At 38.2% G+C, this 23,260-nt stretch overlaps 3 protein-coding genes across 3 annotated transcripts; 2 read left to right on the top strand and 1 right to left on the bottom strand.

The window, feature by feature from the left end:
- Positions 1 to 536: 536 nt before the first annotated feature.
- LOC140944825 (uncharacterized) lies at positions 537 to 8,025 on the top strand. The gene is made up of 9 exons (XM_073393928.1): positions 537 to 680; positions 1,332 to 1,590; positions 2,596 to 2,746; positions 3,060 to 3,280; positions 3,647 to 3,718; positions 4,372 to 4,617; positions 5,603 to 5,890; positions 7,051 to 7,128; positions 7,632 to 8,025. Exons 1-9 carry the CDS (start codon positions 537 to 539, stop codon positions 7,979 to 7,981), a joined length of 1,809 nt encoding a protein of 602 aa, XP_073250029.1. The 3' UTR covers positions 7,982 to 8,025.
- A 655-nt stretch (positions 8,026 to 8,680) lies between these two features.
- Positions 8,681 to 15,815, bottom strand: LOC140943472 (maleylacetoacetate isomerase-like). Its single transcript, XM_073392565.1, has 9 exons — positions 15,732 to 15,815; positions 14,859 to 14,910; positions 14,127 to 14,194; positions 13,065 to 13,145; positions 12,518 to 12,598; positions 12,035 to 12,161; positions 10,787 to 10,839; positions 10,173 to 10,222; positions 8,681 to 8,904 (listed from the first exon to the last, which is right to left on the bottom strand). The coding sequence occupies exons 1-9, from the start codon at positions 15,738 to 15,740 to the stop codon at positions 8,778 to 8,780; spliced, it is 648 nt and encodes a 215-aa protein (XP_073248666.1). The 5' UTR covers positions 15,741 to 15,815; the 3' UTR covers positions 8,681 to 8,777.
- A 41-nt stretch (positions 15,816 to 15,856) lies between these two features.
- LOC140943471 (mitochondrial basic amino acids transporter-like) lies at positions 15,857 to 22,224 on the top strand. Its single transcript, XM_073392564.1, has 5 exons — positions 15,857 to 16,036; positions 17,546 to 17,589; positions 18,115 to 18,201; positions 19,645 to 19,873; positions 21,385 to 22,224. Exons 1-5 carry the CDS (start codon positions 15,997 to 15,999, stop codon positions 21,903 to 21,905), a joined length of 921 nt encoding a protein of 306 aa, XP_073248665.1. The 5' UTR covers positions 15,857 to 15,996; the 3' UTR covers positions 21,906 to 22,224.
- The last annotated feature ends 1,036 nt before the right edge of the window (positions 22,225 to 23,260 follow it).

Raw genomic sequence — 23,260 nt, 5'->3', positions numbered from 1 at the left:
TAACCAATTGACAACAGTTAAAGCATCAAAAATCACAGACAGCCTCAGGCATTTAAAAATCCTTTTTAATTACTGTGAAGTAGGTAAATTAACTGCTGAGGCTATAGGCAACCGCTTATAATTCAGAGAAATGAATCATTCGCGTTAATTATTAAAGCCCCTTATGACTCCCAACAAATGGGTTCTACTCGCCAAAATAACGCATTCATAAGTAAAAGAGGAATGGCCAGATAAAGCGATTAACAGATATAAAGAAACATGTATGCTTATACCAATTTGTTATTCTAATTTTCCAGCGGTAATATCTGTGCCCTTCTTTGAGAAGTGATGATTTCGCCTTCAAGAGATGCATTAGTAATACTTTTTATTTACCTGTGTGTGCAACTGACCAAGGTTTGTTCAAATAAGCTGCGATGATATGCTTTAGTGTATTCTTGACCTCTCTCCTGATTAAGTCAGGTAATGGAATAAAAAACGTTGATAACTTTTGCTTTTGTTTCTAAGGGAGTCACAGACTTTCAGAACTTACTGGCGATATGGCGCAAGTACAACGGCCAGTTACAGGACGCAAATGTAAGTACAAATGGAGCTGTGAAGAGAGTAAAGTTAATCAACTGATTAATCAAGGGATTATGGGTTGTATGTTGTTCACTTGCTGGGGCTACATTATTGGTGATAGAGTGATTACATGACTAAAATAAAGCGTTCATTGATCACGCGAGGATTTCGAGTGCCGTTTCTGTCTGATTTTTACGTCTTATCGGTGTTACCTCAACACCACCACTACCGACACAATCATCATTATCATCATCATCATCAGTGACATTATTATCATCATCTGCATCATCATCATCATCATCATCATCATCATCATCATCATCATTTTAAAAAATGCTCGTGAGGTCGTGTATTATACAGGATGAAAAACAATATCATCTCAGTTGAAATAAACATCTACGATAATTCTGTATACGAGATTCAATAGAAATAAAACGGATTTAACATCCATAAAAAAATGGAAGGCAAACAATATCGAATTCAAATGTCTTAGAACGGGGTATATTTTGCGTAATGTTCAGGTAGATGGAGTAGCTAGTGTGCAGTGTCTCAAAAGTACTGCCTTGACATTATGTGTGAGGAGTTTATCACTCAGGCGTGTGTAAGAGTGGAATCGCACTGTAGCAGATCTCACTTGTTTGGAAGTTGTGGATCTGTTTTACGTTATTGATGTTGGTACTTCGGTACCCTGTCTTGAGTACGAGCAGGAGTAGTCACTGTGGTCTTTTACAGAACCTTTAACTGCCTGATTCTTGCTTTTTTTTCTTGTGCAGAGCTCTTACTATGGCTATTATCAAGGTGGTGGAGCCTGCTCTTTCGACCCATTGACCACAGAATACAGTCACCTTGGATGGCTAAAGGTAGCGGCTGGAGATGGAGGGTTTCAAAAGTCCCTTGGCTGTGGTATGTGTGTAGAAATTAAAGGTCAAGGGATTCTAGCCGATCTTGCTCGCAGAGGAAAGATTTCCAAAACACCAATCATAGGGCCGATATATGCAGTTGTAATTGACCGCTGTGGTAATTGTAATCAAGGTATGCAACTGACATAGTTATCATTATTATTATTATTGGTCAGGAGAGTTTAACCATCACGTATACGGCAAACGGCAAACGTCAGATTTAAGTTGAAAATTTCTCAAAATTGAAAATGAGCAGATAAAACACAGCTCAAAACAATTCTTATGGATGAAAGATTGAGTGAAACTACTAATTTATGTGTTCAAATAACGAGCAGTAAACGACAAGTAAAGGGGAAACTTGGTCACGTGGTACAAATTCGCGTTTGCCATTAGACGTAAACGTGATGCTTAACCTCCCTATTGTCGCGCAAGACATTACGAACATTAGAGCATGCTTAAGAAATAACTAATTAAAAGAAATAAGCCTCTTTTGCTCCTTCCGCAGTCCTGTTAGAAAAGCTTCCGCGATTCCCAATATTTATGAACTCTAACAGATCCTTCTTTACAATCAAGCTATAATTATAAATGGGTAGTTTAACGAAAGAGAGGGAGGAAGAGTTGAATGGTATGGCGAAGGAAATATCCCTGAGCTCTCGTAAACGCCTTGCGTCGACAGCAGGTCGCTTGCGGGCTTATGACATATCATTTTGTGGAATAAAAGGATATTTTTGTTATTTTTATTTCTGCCAAGATAATGCTTGAAAGATGCAGGATAAATTTAACTCAAACAAAACACTGACAACTAATGTAAAGTTTCTCATTTAGGAACATGACAATTTGTAATTTGAGCTGTAAAACATTTTTTGAACCTCGTCGAAACTTCCCCCAGTGACCAAGAGCACGACTATTAGTGAGCAATACTCGAAATAATCTCCTCCCTTGAATAATCGCCACCTTTTGGTGCGAGAAAGAAATAATCGCCCCCGGCTATTATTCGAGGAAATACGGTACTCTAACAAATGGGCTGTCTGGTTGCTTATTAACATCATATCCATCAAGCCCGTTCGTGGAGGGTTAAAAAAGTTTACTTCTTTCTCTAGTTCTCTGTATTCCTGTAATCCCAATGTTGCTTATACAGGGTTCGATTTATACGCGCCTGGTGCTGATGTCTGGAAGACACAGTTCAGGGCAATTGACTGTCCCAGAGCACCTGGAATCAATGGTAACATCAAGTTTAGATTCGTAGAAAGTAACCCATGGGCTCTGAAACTACAAACAAGAAATTCCCGGTAGGTACTATGTAACCTTCGTCATGATATTAAACTATTTGTAGGATCTACCTGATATATGATCTCCGACAAAACCAACACTGACTATCAGTTACATCAAGGTCATTCTGGACTTGAGTTCAGATCGCAATGTATAACTCGTTATTGGCTTATTCTGTCTTGAATTTCCTTCTTCCTATCGGGATTAGTTATTAGTTATTTCCAAGTCAAACAAGTGACCAAATCTAATGTAAAACGAGTCAGGTATATAAAAAAAAAAGTCGCTTCGCTCACAATATTACTGTTTTTTCGTTTCAATCTAATCCAATCCTAGAGTGGTAACGGTTGGCCTCGAGATACTTCAAAATGGTAGGTGGATTTGTTTACAAAGAACAGACGACAACTACTTTCTAATGGGATCACCGAACAGAGTCCAGTTCCCACTACGAGTTCGTCTGACAAGTGTTAGTGGTGAACAGGTGGAGTCAACAATTACAGAGCTCAAAAATGACAAAGACATTACGTCATCTATACAGTTCTCTGGTTTTATGAAGGGTAAGCCTTGTCATATTTGTTTTAGCTGCGAAGAATAAGTATATAGTTATTTGTTGAAGTAGCGGAAATTAATGGTATAAGTTTTCTGAATTCAAAAGGTTCCAAAAGAATTTCCTGCTCAGGGCTACTACCAGCAAGTTGAAGTGCAGTTTTAGTCGCAATTTTACACTATATAAAGTTTTTCCTCTATTGAATGGCATTACCCCCTATGTGGACAACGTAAACAAGATATTACACAATTATTATTATTATTATTATTATTATTATTATTATTATTATTTATACGTTAAGAATTTTAAAACTGTCCACAAAGAACATGGCATCCGCTTATCATAGCAGTTGACATCTTTATATCTTCACTGACAGGAAGTGATCCGCGCACCATCAGGTGCCATGGCCAAGGACAAGTATTCGATTCTCAAAATATCCAGCAAACAAGTATGTCAGTCACTAGCTATAGGAAATAATATTTCTCCCTTAAATGGTCCAGAGAAGGTGAATAACGTAAGCGCGCGTGAAAATTGCCACTGACTCGCGAGGAAGGTGATAGCTTAGTCACTTCCCATACGGGTGGCGATTTTTAGGAGCGCGCCTGCGTAATTCGTTTGACTCAGGGCGTTTTGGAGTGACACGCGTCAACCGGAAGGGAAGCCCTATTTCTTTTAATATGACTTAGTACTACCAGATTTGAATTGCTAAGTGTCCTTACTCTTATAGAGACGATTTGTCGTAAAATGTGGGTCAGACCACTTCTCAAGAATGCAAAAAGACCAATTCCGGTTGATGTGCTTCGCTCAAAAACGTCTTTGCTTGAGCTCACTAATATCCTTGAGCATGAAAAACTACCCGTAGTCTACTTACTCCTGGTAACTGTCTCTACAGGCTTTGGCAATGGGTAGAGAGAGCACTGCGCATGCGACTGACTGATGGATCTTTTTCGTACCCATCCTCATAGCCATCCTAATTGCGCAGTTCTGTGACTAGTAAAGCTGAAATTAGAAAGAACGCATGAGCAGTAATTTTGTTTACACCAATACCTTTTTAGTGTTACTACTAAGTTTTGCGCGCTTTCCGGACTCATCTCATTCTAGTGGAAGAATCATTCTGCAAGGGTAAAAAAGATGGAACTTACAGCGATCCTGACCAATGTACTACGTATTATCAATGCACAAGTGGCTATGCAGTGAGGAGACATTGTCCAACAGGACAAGTGTTTAATGATATTCTTAAGGCCTGTGACAGTCCAGCGGATTTTCCATGTCATCAAAGAACGGTTGTGAATACTCCCAGTCCCACCTTAGCGACAGAAAAAGATAAGGGAGGTTCTTCTCAGAAAAGTGAGTTGATCAGTATTTTATTTGCCTTACTCTTGTTTAATTTTTTTTACGTATGACACCAAAATTTGTTGTTGTTCCTCTGATATCACTTTACTCAACGGTTTAATCAACGAGTTTTGTTGACTGAGTTCTCAACATTCAGTGCACTTCTGATATCTGTCTTCACCCTTGACTACGGAAAGCCATGTGAGGCAAGAGAGAGCGCAGGGCATCGGCGGACGCAATGCACAGAAAGTCTTCGGTCCTTAGTGATACTATTATTCAATTCTAAATTGTTTTGTCTTTTTTGCACAGTCTATATATATCTGCAATCTCAATACTGCTGTTACTTGGATAAATGTAGACATAGTTAAATGGCTTAGGCAAGCAAATACATAGTGATTATTTCATATTTACTTTGATTAGTTTTTCCAAATCATTGATAAAATCATCGATTAGGATGGAATAGGAACAAGAGACTAAAGTAATGAGTAAAATATAAGTCAAAGACGTGATTAAAACCAAACTCAAAAGAACAGACATATGAATAATTAAAATATAACATTTTTATTCCGTTCCTTTCAGATTTGTCCTCTATGCCTTACTATACATGGGCCGGTTCCTGAAAGGCCGATTAGCGTTAATCCAGGACTGAAATTTTGTTCCGTTTTTGTATTTTGCATTCCTATGCATTGCTAAGGGCAACATTTTGTGTTATCATTACTTTATCTCGTGGTAAAGGCTCAACTCAACAGTATTTTGTAACCTCGAGTTGCATGTTCTTAAACGAGAAAACCGTGCTTGAAGTTTGGCTTAATCCTGGGTTAGACTTAACCATCTTTTTGAGGAAACGGGCCATGGTGTCCAAGTTTACATAACACAAGAAGCAACTTAATTGGCGGGCAGGAATCTTTTGAGCCCTCACAAAGTACTATTTAAAACTTCAAACGGGAACACCAAAATGATATTGAGATGGTATTGCAAACGTTTTATTTTTTGTTGGCAGTGAATGATTCCTTTTGCGATGGCAAATTTGATGGTTTTTACCAGGATCCGAACGAATGCCAAGCGTTTTACCAATGCTTGAGAGGAAAGGCTTCCAAGCGGTACTGTCTTAAAGGAATGGTGTTTAATCCTACTCTGAAGACATGTGACACTCCAGATAACTTTCCCTGCCGTGTCATAGAAGGCTCTGAGCCTTCAGCGTTAGAAACTAAGAGGCCCGAGGTGATCCCCGATCCCCGTCAAGGAGAGCAAAGCACTCCGGGAAACGCAATTGGGAGCTCAACTTCAGGTATTGACAGGGCCTCGCCAGGAGCCCATAACCCCGGAGCGTGTAACTCCAAGACTAAGCCTATGCAACAGAATTTTTACATTTCAAGTTATTTTTAACATCACTTTTGAGCACCTTTCCCCGAGAAAATGGAAGCACCGTTCCGTATGCGACCATGCGTGCGCATCCATTGTGCGATAAATACAAAAAAAAGAAGTAACTGCAATCAAAACATAAAATACTTTTTTCTGGTCTTAGCTTTTTGGTGACTGATTTTTAAGACTTATTTGATATTCAAAATTCGAGGGAAAATCGATCTGAAAATAGACAGAACGCCCGTTGCATGGGTACAAGGGAGCCACTCGCAACCGGCCGCGAGTTATGGGCTCCTGGCCTTGTTCGCTTATCCCGCTTTTTCGTTGGCGTGGGGACCATTAATAAGCAGAGACTTCTTCTAGCACCTGAGGGGTAAATCGTATCAGTCCGAGTGAAGGTCAAGCCCCTTGATGATGTTGACGTTGAGTAATGACGTAGTTAGCAGCACGAATTTTGCTAATACATTAACCATATTACAACATTATTAAATTTTCGGCCCAGCCACGGGGCGAAGTGATCGGCAAATACAGAATGTACAGAATGTAGCGCCACGCGCGAGGAGCAAGACGCCTTTAAAAAAGTCATTATTATCCGAGAAAATAGACCTTTTCACGTTTTTTTTTTTTCAACTTTTAACGTGGAAAAATAAGGGAAAATCTGTTGACTTCGCTTAAAAAAAGTGCCTTCAAATTAGTAAAACTGCCAAGTTTGAAGGTGCTTTGTTGAAAACTAACCAAGATATAGCTCCTCAAAGCCGTGAAATTTCTACAAACGTTTCAAACAAATGTCTGAAATTTTTCGCAACTTTGCGAATTTATCTTAATTCGCTCATTTATAAGACGTATCACTTTCAAACTTGGCATGCTTGCTAATTTTAAGGCTGTGATTCCAGTGGTGCCGACGGACTTTCATGTCAAAAGTTGAAACAAAAAACCGTGGAGGGGTCTATTTGACATCAGCCAACTGCGAAGCCTGGTCCTAAAGCAAATAAAAGAAAGTTAAATTAAATATAACAATATGTCTATTGCTATTCGGAATCAACTATTGATACTAAGCATTTATTCAATTTGAATGTCGCTTATTAGATCCTGCAACTAGAACTGGAAGCAACTCAACGAAAAGCCCAAATCCCATAGAAAATAAAAGCGAGGAACCTCATGTGGGTAAGACAGATGAGAGTTTTCTCTGTACAAAATTAGCCATTTCTCCACCAGACATTTATCGTTTCAGATTCCCTTTCCCACCCCACCCCCCCCCCCCCCCCCCCTCCAAAAAAAGAGTATTCTAAATTTGCTTGTTCGCCCTGATTGACTGGTAGGTGTGGCTGTAAGGCATACCGGTAATTAGAGATATTTACGCTTGACTATGATATATGATTACTTATGATAATTAGTATTTCTATTCGCCAAAAACCTCAGGGAACCCACCTAAAGTTAAAATGAAAAGCTTCTCATAGAAATTCCAACTTAAACTCACTAAGAACTGAAAATGACCAGCGAGCACGTCCTCAGTTTCTAGCTGATGTCGTGTGCACGCACGGTTCAGTCAAAGGTATTTTCAAAACTGACAGGCTGAGTAATGCTGTGAAAGGTTTGAACCCAGGAGTCATTTCATAAGTAGATTGAGTAAGTAATATTAACGAGACTAATTTATTCTTCTATTGCAGTAGATAAAGCTTTCTGCTTGGACAGAGCTAATGGTAATTACCGTGATCCCTACGACTGCTCAAGCTTTTACACGTGCGCACATGGAGAAACAATGAAGCAAAGCTGTCCCAGAGCCTTGAAATACAACTACAACTCGGGTGAATGTGATTGGCCATCAAATGTGAAGTGCATCCGTCAGTCGCTTTTTAAAGCTTGGATTCGCAATGCTAAGACGGGTGCCCCGTCCAACGAAGATCTAGTCATCCATGGTTCTATCACCAGGGTAACTGCGGTTGCCAGGCAACACATCAACCATAAACCAGACGACGAAATAATAATAGTGAGTGAAAACGACAACAGAAAAAAGTGATTAGTAATGGACAAGCTCTTGCTAAAAAAGCTTCAAATAAATACAATAAGAGAAAGTTTGAAAGATGGCAAGGTTATTTCGGCTCTCATAAAAGATTGAATAAAATTTTCAAAAAAGTCATTTATACGTAAGATTCTAAAAAATGACCAGTGTAAGGAGTCTTCAACATTACCCTCAAGTATTATGGCTCTTCTTAACATTTGTAAATAAAGATATTCGCGTTTGCACAAAATCTGGTTGAAAGATTGCATTGCATTGATTGAAATTATTTCACGGAGATGAAGGCCTAACTCTAAATGATAAATGAGAAGTTAGTGACTAAATAAGGTCGAGAGGGCTTATCACGAAATCGAAACTGGGTTGCTGATTGGAAAGGTGTGTGTCGCAGCGCTTAGGCTTTTATAAAGCAGGTATTTTGAATTTAAAGGCACTTGTTGTACCTAAGACAACGCAAATGCGCGTGTGCACCTCCGTGTCCTTGCCTTTGCGTGATTCAGGCCGAAATATAAAGCTCTACTGATTTGTCGCTGATATGGAATCGTTCCAGATACTTCTTAGCCTGCAAGCAAGCTCTCCATTTGGGGGAATCGCGAGAAGTCACGCGGGTGCCGCACGCGAAAGGAGACGGAGTGCGAGAAGCTTTCCTTAAACTTTTTAATCCGGAGAAATGATGTAAAACAATAAAGAATACTAGAAAAGTGCGGTGGTACACTTTTATTTCACGTTTCTGTCTTTTGGTACCTATTTTATAGCTGAAAGAACAGTTGCCATTAAAAAATTCAGTAAGCGGATCATATCAGTTCCTCAAATCTTCGGGACAGTCCGGTTGTTGGGAAGGGTGCGCTACCTTGAAGGCCTCCAGTCCAGACAAAGACTCGTGAATTCGTGATATCACTGGAAATTGAGACATGTCAACTTTAAACCTGTAGAAAGAAAACATGTGTTAGCTCAGTTAGAATGAAAGATGGAAAGATAGAAGCAAACAAAGTCAAGAGCTTGTCGTTTGAGCCAGGCAGCCTTTGTTGCGATTCTCGATGAGATTTAAGCGCGTTAAGTGAGCCAAACAAATAGAGTTGAAATCACAGTTAATTTAGTGCGAATTTTACAAAGTTCCAATCGAATGAAACTCAAATAAAACTAAGTTAATACATGTAAATCTTCAGTGAAAGAAACTTAACCCACTCGCCCGTGGGGATTTTGCCGAAGATGCCTTTGGAGCTAGTCGATCGGTTTTCTAGTCACTGTCTGGCTATAAAGAGCTAAAGGTTGCACAGCCTGTCCAGGCTCCGATATAGTCGGGTCCGCTGTACTGAGAAAGCGCGAACATGAAAAAAGAAAAAAAAACGGGAGGGGAAAGGGCTTTTTTTCCTTTTTCTTTTTTCCTGTTCCGCCATCTTTTTGCGTACATTCCTCTTTCGAGTCTCCCCACTCTTTCGCATCTTCTCCACTATCTGAGAGCCTGGAACAGGCTATACACTTCGCGACCGTCTGATCACGATGCAACATATTAGCTTGCGAAGTTCGGCTATGCGCAAGAAGCAAAATTTCCTCCCTCGCTTTTCTCGCCTCATTTTTTTCCTTTACTGAGCATTTAGAAGGCTTCATTTTGGTTGGAAAAGTTCGTGGAAAAGCTTTTACGATTTTAGGATTAGATGAAAGGAAAGCTAGATGGGTAGTGAAACGAGATTTTCATGATAATTTTTGGGTCAATGTTACATGGTTATTTGCCTTTTACTCTGGTGTCCTTTACTGAATCGTGCTCATTCTAGTATGGTTTGAAAGATCTCTTCTACCTGCACAAATTAGAGGACAGTGTTGTTCTCGATCGTTAAAACTGATGACGTCACAAGCGGTAGAACGGACGTGAATCCGCACAGGCGGCAGCCTCTGCCTGCGAGCAAGCTCTCCTATTTGGGCAAGCGAAGCGAGCCTCGCGAAAACGCGCGAGCGAGGGGCCGAGGCTCGTTTCACTCGCCCAAATAGGAGAGCTTGCTCGCAGGCTACACGGGCGGTTACGGGCGGTTCAGGGGCGAATGGGTTAAGTATTTATGAACATTCAAATAGGATAAAACACGACTGAAACGAACGCAATTAATGGAAGAATGAACCGATTTAGGGAGAAGACTGTTTATCCTGTCATTAAATTATCCCTTGCCGTTTTTATTTCTTGATCAAGTCTAAAAATATCTACCTATTTGCATTGAAAACTTGAGGGACGAGACATAAGTCAGCCATTGATATCTGCAATAAAACAAAACAAGAAAAGTCAGAAGCGATATAAAACAGACCTGCTATTACCAACACATCCTCGATCATACGGCTGCCGGAATTCCTGTCTTCGTAAAGTTTTTTCTCTGTTGATCACACAAAAATCTAACTATGTTAACGTAATGACACCTCTTTGTGGGTCACATGACTTATATTTTTACATAGTGGTACTACTTTGCTGGACTGTAAAACAGTGTTGTTTTTTCACACGCTCTAGGCTAGGCTAGAGAAAAAAGGGAGAAAAAAAAGACATTTTCTTTGACCACTCCCACGTTCTTAACACCTACCCGATAATACGGGCTATTTTGAAGTCTGCTGTTTCACTTTAAATAAATTATTGTTTAAGAAAAGACCTTTCTGAAAGTAACCACATTAATCCATTGTTCAGTTTTTAGAAATTAATAGCCTTGCTGACAATATCGAATTAACTACCAGCTATATAATTATTTTAGATGACCGTCTAAATTGGAACTGGAGGAAGGTAAAAACTTTCAAACTACTCATCAAGAAACATCACGATCTTACTCATTAACCTACCTCGTCTCCAACACAATACTTTCCCGAAGTACTCTCCAAGATCTTCTCTAAGTCTGGAAAGGAACAGTTACTATTCAGTGAATATACCCTTTACAGTGGAACCTTCATTCAGGGGACACCCTTGAGACCAAGGAAAGTGTCCCATGAATAGAGGTGTCCCCTGAATGGAGGTTGGGCTGGGGTTTGTTAACAGTTAACCAAGAAATAAAATATTTTTCTCCAATTCTACCTCAGAATCTGCTGCAGTCATAATTTCAAGCAGCTAGATAATGACTGTATAAAAAATCATGCTTAACTTGTCTCTGTGATGTTGTGTGTTGAATTCCCACAAGTGCAGTATATCAATTAAAGTTAGATAGTTCATGAGTTGTTGCCATCGTGACTAGTGCACACTTAATTTTAAACTTATCAGCAAACTAGTGGTGCTTTTTCAGTACTAAGGCGTCTCTGAGTGGAGTCTGGGTTTCGGGACCCAGAAAAAGTGTCCAGGCTTCAATAGAGGTAACAAAGATTATGTGTCACATCTTTCCCGGATCAAAATTGGTGTTCCTTGAATTTAGGTGTCCCTGAAATAGAGGTGTCCCAAAGGAGAAGTTCCACTGTATTGATTTTTTACAAATCTGTATTTTATAACCTTTCCCCACAAATATTAAACTCTGGTTCAAGGACAAATAATCAGTCAAAAGGCAGTTCACATCAACGTTTGTGAAACGGAGGAAACAAACAGAAAAAACTGCAGTGTGTACAGCACATGTTAAATATTAACCTACGATCAGTAAATACTAAAGTGACTGGCGGGCCAAAATGTTTTTTTTTTAATTCAACATGCTATTTCTCACCGAAAAACTCGGGTTTCCCACAAAATTTTGTACTGAACGAGTGGGATATATTTAGGGTATTGCAAACGTGACATTTTATTGTTTTACATTGATGACCGTTCATATGCTGGTTTCATAATCAATATTTTGGTATCTCTTCATATACTTAAGGTAAACTAAGACAGTCCTGGATTCTAGATTACACCCTGTGGATTCCAGATTCCAGGAGCTGGATAATGAATTCCTATCAGTGGAACTTGGATTCCAGATTACAATCAGTAGCGGGATTCTGGAATCCTTGAGCTGAATGTTTGGCATGAGAAGTTCTGTTATCTTTTATATGAGCACAGTCAAGCAAAATGAGAAACAATTAAAGTACAAAGCATCTTTTGTGTACCTGACTTTTGAAACACTCCCACAATAAACTTACTATGGAATCCTTTGTTTATCCAGTGATGTCCCCACTCTGCCTTTTTCTCATCACCAACATACTTTAAGACAGACAGATTCTGAATTGGCTGAATTCCACTAGCTATTGTGTAACTTACTTGCCGTACCTGAAAGATATATGTACGTCAATAACATGAAAAGACAATAATACCATTATATAAATATTAAACTAGATAAACAATTAATCAATGAATAAATAAATAAATAAATAATGTTATTTGAGTGCCAGTATATTTAGCCCAGAAAAGACGAGAGGCATTTTTTTTGCTGTTAGGCTAATAAAATTATGGCCTTATAAATTATTTTCAGAATAATGGACCATTTGTCGGCAATAATTAAGATTAGCAGGTATGAATGGGCATAAAATTGAACAATTCCAAAGATACATGTAATACACTTTCAGACTCAATCAGCACTGGTTAAGATAATAAAATGAATGAAAAAATGAAAAAATGAAACATACCAATGCTCTCTTATGAGGATTATCCTTGGGCAAAAGTGGAGGATCAGGTCTTGTCTCATCCAGATATTCTATTATACTAAGCTGCAAAGAACAAAACAGATAATAATATTATTACCATTCCACTCCTAGTACTAGCTCACTTGAGCAGTCACATAATACAGTCGAACCTCCAATAACGGCCACCTCTCCACAACCACCACCTCTGTACAATGACCACTTTCTTCTGTCCCTAATGTGGCCATTGTGAAGAGGTCCAACTGTATCTATACAGATCTCTGGCTCAGAAATTCTTCCCTAAATGTCTTCCTTGGAAATTAATCCATAATGAACCCAGCGAGCAGAGGTTTCTCTCTTGCATGGCTCTTAGCATTATGAAGTCGTTCCCATGGCTTTTCAACTGCGTGACTTACAAGCAATGCAGACCACTTCGTTAACGCTAAAAGCCATGCAAGAGAGAATTGAAACCTCTAGCTACTTGCAAGGTACCGTAATGTTAAAGGTAAGAACAATTATATTATAGGTTTATTATTTCAAATAACAAACTTACTGAATCTGCCAGTGTGTGGCCATCGATCACTAAAGCAGGTACTTGGCCCATGGGATTTAACTTCTTATACTCCTCAGATTGCTATAGGACAAAATTTCTTCATAAGGATTACATTTTACTACCACAACTATCAGAGTTCTCTGGGATTTTTCTATATTGTACAAATTCTTTTTAAACGTCACATGATTAGGATTACTAAATTCAAGTGAAAGAAAAACAGAGAGAATTCTACTAGTTTGTAGTTGTAGTACGTCCCATAAAACAGATGATGGTGTGAAATTTGGTCTGTAAAAATGACTCATTACACATTTTCAAAATTAGGTAGAAATATCAGGGGGAAGTAATTTTCGCTAAAATAAGATGTCAAATACAGAAATGAAGTGAACTTAACACAAACTTTAAAATTTAACTAAAATCACCCAAGGATGCTTATGAACATGCACAGTCAGCTTTCCAATCTAGGTATATGGCCTATGATATGTTTGGGTTACTTTTCATGTTGCAAGTGACTCTACACGTGCCTGTCCTATGACTAGATACAAAAAGTTGTATAGAGTAAGAAAAAAACAGGGTTCTTCAGAAAATCTTAGACAGAAAGCCCAAGAAAAAAGTTAAGTATAAAAACGTAACTGTGGTTAAAAAAGAAGAAAGAGTAAATACAAATATTTATCAATTAATTTATACATTCATTTTTATTCACCAACTGGCAAAAGCCGCTTAATTAAAATCCACTAACAGTGGGACCTGGTGTTTCCCACAAGGCCTGCTACAGTACTCATATACACCAAAATATAACTTAATCTGCAAATTGATGAGAAATTAAGGTCATCCCTCCCAGTCTGGTCCCTGTTGTACAATCACCTCTACTTTGAAAGGGAGACTTCTTTAAAAAAAACTAAATGAGCAAAAACACCAACAAAAGGATATTCACTGCTAAACAAGCCCTTCTTAAGGCTGGAAGAGCACTAATTAAAAAATGCTTGGGCTGTGATGATTTCCTTGCAAGTATAAGTCATAACAAATGAAATAATTATCCATTAATTAGAGCAATGCAGTACACACCTGCTGACCTCCATCTTTCAACAAGTGAACAGCATGGGTTTCATAGTCAATGCCTTTAAGTGCAAGAGCTTTTGAAAAAAATACACAGAAGTGACAAGTAAAACAATTTTGAAAAAGATCATTAGAGCTGTCTTTTACTCATTGTAATCTTAAAATCTGTAATACAAGTTACTTTCAAGCACGCAAATTTAAAATTTTGATACTGATCTGACATAAATTTGCTTCTCTTTCAGGAAATCGCCTGGTTTCCAGAGACTTGCCTTGCATTTTAGGTGACCTTCTGATGCCAATAAATTGAAACAATTTGCTACCTTCTGTATTCTTGCAAAATAAGAAAAAAGACATTTTGAAAGTGAGGCCGATACAGTGGAATTGTTTTATGAAAAGCAAGAGGAAAGTATTATTTAAAAAAAGTTTATAATTACCCTTTAAAAATCATTGGTTGGAAAAAAAAAGAGCTGCTACCACATATTATTTCAAAGTCCATTGGTAGAGTGTCCAGAGTAATATCCAAAAAGCTACTCTAATAGAAGAGAACTTTGTAATATTTATAGCTACAATGTTCTTAAATTTGTGTCATTTTATATCTATTATTTTTCATACATGCCATGTGATATGAAACTAACGAGCAATAAAATGTCAAGGCAGATCTTACATTGATATCAGATCACCTGGATATTATTTTTCAAACAAAGATGACCTTCAGAAATAATTCCTAATCAATCTCCTTACCTGTTCTAACTCTCCAAGAGCAAGAACTTCTAAAATAGGAATACAGCACTGGCTACAACAAACAAACAACATTAATTTTCATTAGTTGACTGAGGTTTTGGAAATGGGAAAATACTTTCACTTTGGGCAAATGCAGTGTATTTACAGTGTAAAGGAAGATGAACAATTACAAGAAACGTTATTGGACGTTGAGATATATCCAGCATCATTATCACGAACAATATACGTTAAATGTCATATTTGTTAAAAGAGCTGAGATTTGAATTCATTAGATGTCTTGGATGGCCACCATGTGTGCTTGGCTTTTTATCTGCAATTGTTTATAGAAATGTGCCAATTATTTAGCTTATTGCTGGTTTGCACGTGAACAATGGCAGCCATGTTGGTGGTCAAGAACAAAAGCTTTCCCTTCCTCTGGGAACTAAACTCTATTTTCACGTAAATTCTTCGATGCAAATTTCGCTTGTCTTGACCCCCAACATAGCCGCTTTGTCACGTGGTTGCAAACCAAGAACAGAATAGCTTCGCGCGAATCGTGTCTAGTCTGATTGCACGTTATAGCGATGGCTTGAGCTCCTGTTTCAACAACATTTCGTAATCAAGGCACTCAAATTTGACAAAAGTCTCAGAATAAAACGATGGCTCTTCTTCAGAGTTGCGAAAAAAAGATATATTTCTTAAAACTAATTGGAGAAATTGAAGTCAGTCAAAGTATACAAACAACACACCAAATTTCAAAAGCTTTAAAATTCATTTGAGGATTGCAGCTTATTACCAAACAAAGCTCAAAAGACACTCAATCTATCAAAATTGACATTTTTGTAAGAACTAAAGAACAGTATTCTAACAGACAGAAAACAGCTTCACCCTTACCTTAGACATGTCGAAAATATTCCAGGCGTTTCAGTCGGCGTTGTAACAGTTGGTTACAGTCCTCTCACGGCCAATAACACCTGAGGGAATTAAGTAGGAATCCTGCCGGCGGCATACGGTTGTAAAGTAACCGAAACCTTTCGTAATTCAGTATTGCTTTGTCTGTCCTGCCATATGACTGATATGACGGCCCAGTAACTATAATCATTCTTTATATAGCCTACTATCAAGGAAAATAATCGTTGTTTCCGCTATTTTCGGAAGGATGGAGGTCGCCCAAGAGTTCATTGCTGGTTGGTTCGCTGGTAAGCTTATGTTGTGAAACTTTTCAGTTTCTTTAAGAGTGTTTTACATAAACAGATGTTGAATAAGTTAACCTACACGGAGAAAAATGGAGATATACCGTTGGGGAAACTATGGTGTACAGGTCATCCAGACCCTGAAAAAAGGTGGGGGGTGGGGCAGTGGGGGGCAGCTGGCCTCAAAAAATAAATTATATTTTTCTTTAAATTATTACTAAAAATGTTATAAATATTGTATAGTTGTGTAGAATAGGAATTGGAACTTGGAATTCTAGGATAGGGTTGGGAGTTATGGTACAGTCAAACCTCAGTGACTTAATTTCAGTCATGCTTGATGATCAAAAAGATTATTCCCCAAATACATGTATGTTTACAGCAACTGAAATTTGAATCACAAGACTAAAATAAATCAGGCATGTTGCATTTTAATCTTTGAAGACACAGTTTTCAACCTCATTTTGCAGTATCAATGAAACAGAAAACAGAATGAAAGGTTCATTACTAAGAAAAAATTTCTCAGCTAGAAAATTCTATTTCCATTTATTAGTAATGAGAGAAAGTACATTTCTTTGCCACCACGTATGGTGAACACACAGAAAGTGCACTTCCCCTACTAAATTTATTAGACGTTCTTACGGTACATAATGTTTATCGATTTCAGATTCTAAAATTCACGTACCTCTGGCATAAAGGCCTCCTGCCAAAGCTGTTCTCAAACTATTTTCAATATGCCAGTAATGTCCACAAATACAATACCAGATATGCATTGAAACAGAATCTTTACCTAAAAAAAGTGCGAACTAATACGGGGAAACAAACAATCGGATATGCTGCATGTACCATCTGGGACAAAATTCCCATAACTCTTAAAGAACTAAACACATACCAATTCCAAAAACAATTGAAACCTTATTTGCTGTCAGAACAACATAGTTAACATAACTTAAGCATATACACTTTCTTTCTTAATACATTGTATTTTAAAACTGCTTCTTTAGAAATAAATTCTATCTCAATTCTCTAAAACTTTAAATTCTGGAGAACTGGCTAGAAAATCTTAGGATTATTTCAGCTCCAGGCCTTATTAAGTACAAATAAATATATATTTTTTTTCTCTTTCACGTGAGTATGTAATTAATTAAGTACAAGGTGAATAAAGGTATTGTTGTTGTTGTTGTTGTAGCCTCTGCTAGCACAGGAAATTAAAATTCAGTACCACTGACCTGTGCAAAGGACAGAAAAATTAATTTAATAAAATAATGACTTTATTTGAGAGTTCCAACTTGATGTTAACTATGGCTTTGATACAACAATGTACGTTTTATTAAACCCAGATTTGGCCTAAGAGAGAAGGGGAAAATGGCTTTGGTAAAGACAAACCCACTGGAAGCTTGGGCTTTCACACAGTTCACTTGCAACAAAATAAAATTATTTCTATGGAACATTTCAATGATGGGAAATTTACGCTAATTTTCATTTCTTGGCATTTTTGATTTGTACAACTTTGTCTAGGATGTGCTGGAGTGGTAGTTGGACAGCCAATGGACACAGTTAAGGTAATGTGAATCACATTCACAATAAATATGTTTGACTTTGACGATTCATGAGCTAATAAAAAAGGAGATATTCTTTTATTTTTAAAGTATGGTTGGCCCCAGTTGAGTTAACAGTATTGTCATATACCGTAAAATTCCGAAAATAAGCCCCTCCATGTATAAGCCCCTCCAAATATAAGCCCCCCAAACTCGTAACGTAAAAAACCCTCCGTTAAATCGCCCCTCCAAATATAAGCCCCCCAGGGGCTTGTACTTGGAAATTGCCCTCGAATACAAAGTAAAACAAAGCAAAAACGGTAAATTTACTTTCAACTATAAGGCTAGCCCAATGGATTTTGAAACGCAAATTTCCCTCCATAGATAAGCCCCTCCAAAAATAAGCCCCTCAGAAAGGGGCCTTTGAAAAATATAAGCCCCGGGGCTTATTTTTCGGAATTTTACAGTATACTGTACAAACTACATTGCAGTTACTGTACCGTACATGATGTGCTGACTTTCACCAGAAACTTTTGTTTGTTGTCACAGGTCAGAATGCAAGTATTGAATACTGGGACCAAACAGTCTTCTGCCAATTCCTTTTCCTGCTTTATGAACATTGTCAAGCATGAAACAGTGAGTAGAGCGGCCAGTGGTTGGCGTTATCTTGCTGACCTTTAATTATTTCTATTTAATGCTGATCAACTGGCTGCCTGGAACATAATTGTCACATGTCATATAATGTCACATATATGTAGGTTTGGTAAGGGTGGCTCTGCTAGCCCCTATGTTTTTTCCAGGCAGCCAATTTTAATTTTCATTGCCTTAATATTTTTTTGAGCAAGAGAGTAAGTACAAATAAAGGTTGTTGTTGTTGTTGTAAATATAGAAAAATTATGCCTCTATGTAATGGTAACAGGACTGAGTGGAGTCCAATTCGGTCTGTAATCATACAAGTGATTAACAAAATTGGACGACCGCGTAGTGGGAGTCCGATTTGTTTAATCACGAGTATGATTACAGACCGAATTGGACAACACGAATTTCTGTTACCAATTAATCATAACTTTAACAAAATTTGTGATATAATAGGCTGTTTTTTAAATCAAAACACAAGAAATTTGAAATTTTGTTTTGCTAGCAGTGAAAAAAAAAGCCATTTAAGCGCGCACGTGATGGCGCATACTGTCCAATTACTTATAGGGCATGACGCGTACTGTCCTATTAAACTGTCTAATTAAGGCTGAAATCAGGGCAGTTGATAGCCAATCAGATTTGACAATTTTGTTATAGTTATGATTATGCAGGTTATTGTCCTCAGCAGGATAAAATGATATGTGAGGCTGAACTCATAAGCCACTTTTAATTGCAAAAGGCAAATTTGGCTCTGTCTTAAAGATACAAATTTGGCATGGGAAACATTGCATTACTGTTTGGACAAAAATTATACAATTTTAGCAGTAACAGACGGATAGCCTTTCCTGGCTTGCTTCATAGAAAACTTATTTGTCAAACTGTAACAAGGGTGATCTGGGATACTAAAATGCAATAAATCAATTTTTAATGAGATGTGCATTTGATTTAACTTGAGTTGCATGTCTTTTTGGCTCAAACCAAAGCAAATTAAACTATGTAAAACTTCCTTTGTCGGTGAGTCGATGGTTGAACGCTAACGCTATGGTTTTAGCTTGACATGATAAAACATCAATATGAATACGGCCAATTTAATAAAACTAATTTGCAAGTGTAATTTACAAGTGTAGCTATTGTTTTCAGACTCTAAAACAAATATTATAGCTACACTTGTAAACTACACTTGTAAAAGTTTTATTATTGAAAAATAAAATTGACCCCTGTTCGCAATGCATTACACTCTGAAAAGACACGTGTTCATTCATTATTCATGCAGTATCTCCTAGCTATCAATCATGAGCATGTCTAAAACCGGAAGCAGAGGCACATTGTTTTTTGAAGTTTTGATGATCATTTAAACAAACAATTATAATTAACAGTTGCTTCTCCATACACGGCAATTTTTGAACACAGTGAATTTAACTCTTCACATTGTACCTTTCACAGGTGTTTGGCTTATTTAAAGGCATGGCCCCTCCACTAGCAGCTGTGGCATTACAGAATGCTGTATTATTTGGCATGTATGGCAATGTTTTAAACTTATTATCTTCCAAGCAGGGTGAAAAGCCATCCTTGTCTCACATCTCTGTTGCCGCTGCTGCCTCTGGTGCAGCCCAGCTGTGGGTCGTGTGTCCTATGGAACTTGTCAAGATTAAACTACAGATGCAAACACAGTGTAAGTGTAATTTGCTTAGTTTATTTTTGTACTGCGTATTGTAAAAATTTATTCTTATACACTGAACAGTCTATACAGCTGTACAAGCTTTTTATACCCCTCCACTGATGTAAGAGCTCGACAAACCAACCCCTCCTCCCTCCGCCCTTGACCTTCCCCAATGTTTAAATCATCATTCAGGAGGGCTTAAAGTGCTTCATGAACAAAATAATGTGACGAGTATTGTAAAGCAAAGCCATGATCGAGCCTCTTCTATTTTTCGAGGGGCATTCCTGCCTTTTTCTCACAGAAGTCACGCCCAGGATTTCATAAAGGATTTTAACCATATCCTGGCGGTATTTTTGGTGGCTAATGCTTCCGTACGTTACAGCAGCGTGATATGAACTCCAAAAGTTGTTACAAAGTAATTTCTCCCCGTCACATTGATTTAAGTGTTAGGTCCATGGTTATGTAGTGGGAAAGTAACTTTGCGACTTCATTGACTATTCAGATCAATGACCAGACTTAAATACCATGAACTGATGAGATCTGAACACGACTGCCGTCCAAGTTGTGGAAACGACTGTCAAATAACATTACTTTTCAGGTTTACTCTCACCCGTACGATCAAATTTCAACAAACTTCGTTTACTGTGTCATGATACGATGCTAAGCGCATTTTACTTTTCAAGAGTTTTCGTCCAGATATAGAAAATAACAACTGAAGACGATACTGTGAGCACGAGTTAAAATTGACTTCGTTGTTATATTGGCGTGATACATCTCATACTAGCATACGGAGGTCGCGTGCACGTCAGTTTACATCGCACGTGCCCATCAACACTGCACGTGTACTCAGCCGATTGCGGCAGAAGCACGTAGTGGAATGTTAATATTTGGAATAGCCGTAAGTAACTTTTATTAATTTCAGAAAATTCCAGAAAGCTTTAGTTAAAAGGGCTACATGTATGTATAAATATTGCTGTTTTAGGTTAATTCTTTGCTGAGGTCATTACTTAATAATTTATCAGTACTTCTACCCATTTATAAAATGTTCCTGTAGAGCGGTTATGGAGAAGATATCAAAAAAAAATTCATCAGAGAGCAATGACCATACTTTATAACTCATGTTTTGGTAATTTTTCGGGCATAGCAATAAAATTGGCCCAATGTTTTCAAGTTTCAATCCATGTCCATCCTTTCCATCTCTAGCAACAGACGACAGGAAACAGTTCCAATGCCCAGTAAACATAGCATGACTTAAAAAAACTGGACCATTATTGTTGGAATTCAATTGTGCAGCAATATTTTAGCTGTGTAAAAAAATAACCAATAGCGTGACGTAGCCTCTTTATATTAAGGCTGCGATTACTCATTCATCTCTTTCTTCTTTTCTCGCGTTAATAGCCTGCTCGCGTCGCATCTCCTCGCGTGAGATGATTTCCCGCTCTTTCTTTTCAGTTTCACCCTCTTTATTCTCACCATTTTCGCGCCGTAGACTTATGTTTATTATTATTTCTTCCACTTTGCAGCAAAACGATCCAATTCGTCACTATACCGTGGAAGCTTAGACTGCATTCGCAAAATTTACAAAACAACCGGAAGCAGAGGGATTTTCCAAGGCATGTCTCCACTTGTTATTCGAGATATTCCTGGTTTTATGGTGTACTTCGCCTCATACGAAATCCTTCTCGATATACTGACTGCGCCGGAATCACGTGGTAATGTAGGGCCTCTGGCTCCAATAATCGCGGGTGGTTTAGCGGGAATGATTTCCTGGACTTCAACATTTCCGTGCGATGTGGTTAAGTCAAAGATACAAGCTGATGGCAGTGACGGAAAATATTTATACAAAGGATTTACTGACTGTTTAATTAAAAGCTATAGAACAGGAGGCTTTAGAGGGTTCTTTACTGGTCTTGGACCAACACTTTTGCGAGCCTTTCCCACCAACGGAATCATTTTCTTTGTTTATGATCTGGTGTCTAAATTTCTCTCAGAAAAGACGGCAACGACTGGAAAATCTTTAAAAATTAAGGCAGAACCGGACTGAAATTTGAAATGCAACTGACTGGAGTCGATGTGATGCACGTACAGCTATCAATGTGAAAAAAGGTCAGGGAACTTAATGAGAGGATTTGAGAAAGCAAAAATGTCTGAAAAAGAATCGTGTGTTTTGTCGACGTTTGCTTCACACTGTGGGTTGGGCCACTCAAACGATTAATATGGGCGAAGTCTCACAAGGTAGAACTGACTAGTACGTGCACACCCAAGATTTTTAATAACTACTAATTATTTTATGTAAGGAAGAAGACGTATACGTATAAAACCTTTCACGGAGCGCAAGAAAAATAAAAACTCGAATCAACGTTTATTGGTCTTTTGACGTGAATTCCTTCTTCGTTTTCAAATTGCCTGGAATCAAAATGTTATTCCCGCGGTGGCAAATCCAGGACGACGTGAATAAGTGTACAAATCAAACTTCCAAAGCTCGGCCTGACAAGGCAAAAACAAGTTTCGGGGAACGGGCGAATTTACCTATTTGCCTAGACCGCGCGGGTCACTAGGCTGATTATTGACCTTACGATCGATCTGACAACGACGAGGTCCATGACGTCGAAGAAAAATGGATTATGCATCCTTTTAAAGCTTTTTCGCGACTATCCCAATTCGCCTTGTTACTTAAAAGAAGGGAATTTTGGTTGAAGATAAAGAGAGGGAAGCGCGCACGAGTTCAGACAGAGATGGTAGAATTTATCGCCTTCCCGTTACTGTTCTCAAGTAAACGTCGTAGTTTAGCAGGGACAGCAAAGAAATGTACAAAAAGCGTGATGCACGTGTAGAGTTGTTGTTTTGCTCATTAAACCTATTGCTTTTATGACATTCTCCTTGACGTCGCCGTCGTTGTTTCTTAGCAACAGGACGGGAACGTCAGTTGGCGACGGGAAAGCGCGCGGAAAGGACTAAACACGACTTCCGGTGCCTAATTTGCCGCTCTGCCATTGGTCAACAGTTGTTTGATTTGCGCGCGCCGTTGTCAACTGACGTTCCCGTCCTGTTGCTAAATCAGCCTACTATCGAAGACGACCGAAACCAGAAACCGCGCATGAAAAGTCTCTGGCACCCAAGGTGGGCCTGTTTCTAAATTTGAAGTGAGGTGAAAATAACCTTGTTTAGTTAGGAAAGAATTTTGACCGTCTTTTGTCTGTGTGAAACCTTTAGGAAATAATTAATAATAATTGGACAATTTACGATGACGTCATTTTACTATAGCTACCAGAATCGTTCAGTTTGTTGTTTTCTTGTGCAAATTTGGGCTATTATCTTTTAAAACTGACAAACCTCAGCGGCACTGACAAATTTCAAAAAGTAATGTCGTCATCGTAAAAATAGCCTATTAAGGTCGTT

Source organism: Porites lutea, chromosome 7, assembly GCF_958299795.1.
Source record: "Porites lutea chromosome 7, jaPorLute2.1, whole genome shotgun sequence".
Classification (NCBI taxonomy): Eukaryota; Metazoa; Cnidaria; class Anthozoa; order Scleractinia; family Poritidae; genus Porites; species Porites lutea.
This window is presented reverse-complemented; position numbering and strand designations above follow the sequence as displayed.